Source organism: Tupaia chinensis, unplaced genomic scaffold (genome assembly GCF_000334495.1).
Source record: "Tupaia chinensis unplaced genomic scaffold, TupChi_1.0 Scaffold144058_2, whole genome shotgun sequence".
Lineage (NCBI taxonomy): Eukaryota > Metazoa > Chordata > Mammalia > Scandentia > Tupaiidae > Tupaia > Tupaia belangeri.
The window spans coordinates 102,266-104,591 of NW_006203911.1; the positions used below are offsets into that span (position 1 = coordinate 102,266).

General features: G+C 52.0%; 1 protein-coding gene across 1 annotated transcript in view; it reads left to right on the top strand.

Annotated features, from left to right (window-relative positions):
- BCORL1 (BCL6 corepressor like 1) overlaps nt 1-2,326 on the top strand; it is a gene marked incomplete in the record, with an annotated part of 57,930 nt that overhangs the window by 34,946 nt on the left and 20,658 nt on the right. Inside the window, 1 exon segment of the mRNA XM_027767240.1 lies at nt 931-1,152. Within this exon segment, the coding sequence (XP_027623041.1) occupies nt 931-1,152 (222 nt within the window).

Genomic DNA, 2,326 nt, shown 5'->3' on the forward strand with positions numbered 1-2,326 from the left:
CAGGATCAGCAGCTTTTTCGAAGCCACCAGGTCCAGGACTCAAGCCACATACTCAGCCATGTGGGATCCAGCCGCCTTAACCGCCACACTAGTTGGCCGGCTCATATACCTCAACAGAGAACTTCACGTTGTTCTGTCCATTAAGGACTCCCCTAACTTTGGTGAGCACCTACCCTGCTCTTGTTCTGGAGTCTTCTAATTTATTATCTCAGAGACCTTGCAGGGGAGAAAGTGCAGCTCCGAGAGGTGGAGTTTTGCCCAGGTCTCGTAGCTAGTGACTGGCTTGCTATAAGAGATTTAAACCCTGGTCCAGTCCGTGTCATTTCTCAGCCTGCATTCTTTCTCCCACCCCAGGTGGGCCTGAGTCTGATCTGAGGACACGGTGCTGAGAGATGGGGAGAGCCTGTGAGGGCTGGGTGTGGGAGGAAGGTTTCCACAACCAGAGTAAGGCTTTAAGAGCCGTGAGTCTTCAGTCAAAGATAGCTGTCTTCTCTTCTCTTTACTCTCAGAGCTCACTCCCGCTTATTTATAGATATGACTTGTAAAAACCTCAATAGCAGGGATTGAGGCAGGTAAAGAAGGCATGCAGAGTGCTTGAGAGAGGCTGGGGTGTATCCTCAGCCTCTGACTTTCAGTCCCTTTGCCTTTCCTCGGGGAGCGGGGTTGAGGACTTGAGCCTCTTGGTATCTCCCCATGGGTGGAAGTGCATGGGTGCCTGTGCTCTGGGAAATGGTTCACGTGGCTGGTGACCAGCCTGGCCTCTTGCCTCAAGCCTGCCAGTGGTCTGGGCCATCTGGGTACTGTAAGCGAAGCACAGCGTGGACACAGATGAGGTGAGATGGCCTTGGCAGCTGAGCGAAGTGGCCAGGGTGTGTGGGATGTGGTGGGATGTCACCTGGCCTGAAGCAACACCACATCTCTGCTTTCTAGGGCAAAGGTCGCTGGAACCAGCAGAAGACACGATCTCCCAAATCTCCCACCTCAGCGAAGCTCACAGAACCATGTACACCCTCTAAGTCCCGAAGTGCTGGCCCAGAGGAGGCCTTGGAGTCACCTACGGCTCGGCAGATCCCCCCAGAGGCACGTCGACTTATAGTGAACAAAAACGCGGGCGAGACCCTCCTGCAGCGGGCAGCGCGCCTTGGCTATAAGGTAAGGGAACCTCCCCCCTGGAGGGTGCCAAAGACCTGAGCATCTGTGGAGAGGCTTCTCTCCTTTGACTCTTCCCGGGCTCCAGTCCTGGCTGGCCTCCCTGCACTGACCAGATTGCCTGTGGGGCTTCCGTGCCCCTCGTCCCATCTCAGGGTGTGGGAAAGCACACCCATTTGAATGGCAGTTTGGTAACTGAAATAGCAGCACAGTACCATCCAGCACACTCCTAGGCCAAAAATGGGGCTTGGGGACCTTCACGTCGTCTTGAATTTCCCCATGGTAGGTCCCGCACTCAGAGAAGGAGGAATGGCTGTTCCTCACTCTTCAATTCCTCCTCCACCTTCCACTCCTTTTGGCATGTGGAAAGGGGTCGGGGTGCGTTCTGAAAACGAGCTGAGTAGACCTCAACTTCTGCTACTTCCCTAGAGATGGGCAAGAAGGCAGGAAAGGATGCTGGTGTGATGGAGCGCCTCTTTTGTTAGGTTAAGAGCTTTGATTATTGGACCAGCAGTTAGCATAATGGCTATGTCACTGGACTCCCACGTAGTCGACTGCGGTTCGAGTCCCAGACCCAGTGTCTTAAACTCACGCTGGGCGCGTGTGCGTGCGTGCCTAAGATCCTGAGAGGAGAATGGAGGAGAAGGGATTGTGGCGTGACCATCCCCCCTGGGGGGTGATTTCTTGTTTTCTATCTTTCTGTCTCTTTGTCTTTCTGGTGAGCACACGCGCCCTATAGCAAAACCTCTAAAAAACAAAAAAAAAAAAAAAAAAAAAAAAAAGAACTTTGATTCCTTCTTTTCCTCTAATCCTCACAGTAAGCCTGTGGAGGTCGGTTTTATTGTCTGCATTTTACAGATGAGAAAACCAAGGCTAGCCATGTAGGATGATGTGTCCAGGATCATCCAGCTACTACTACACTGTGCATAGGAGTCTGAATTCACACCAGTGTCTTTGATTCCCAACACCCGAGGTAGGGGCAGAAGACTGACCCCGGGCCGGAACTAAATGGTGCTGGCTGTTCAGTTGTTTCCCACTTGTCGATATGAACTCCTCAAACATGTGTCTGCCCAGCACAGTATTGTCCTCAGACCTGCTGCTGACAGAAGAGTTGCTGGGTTACAGAACACGTCTTTTTTTTTTTTTTTTTTTTTTTTGGGAGGTTTTTTTTTTAGGG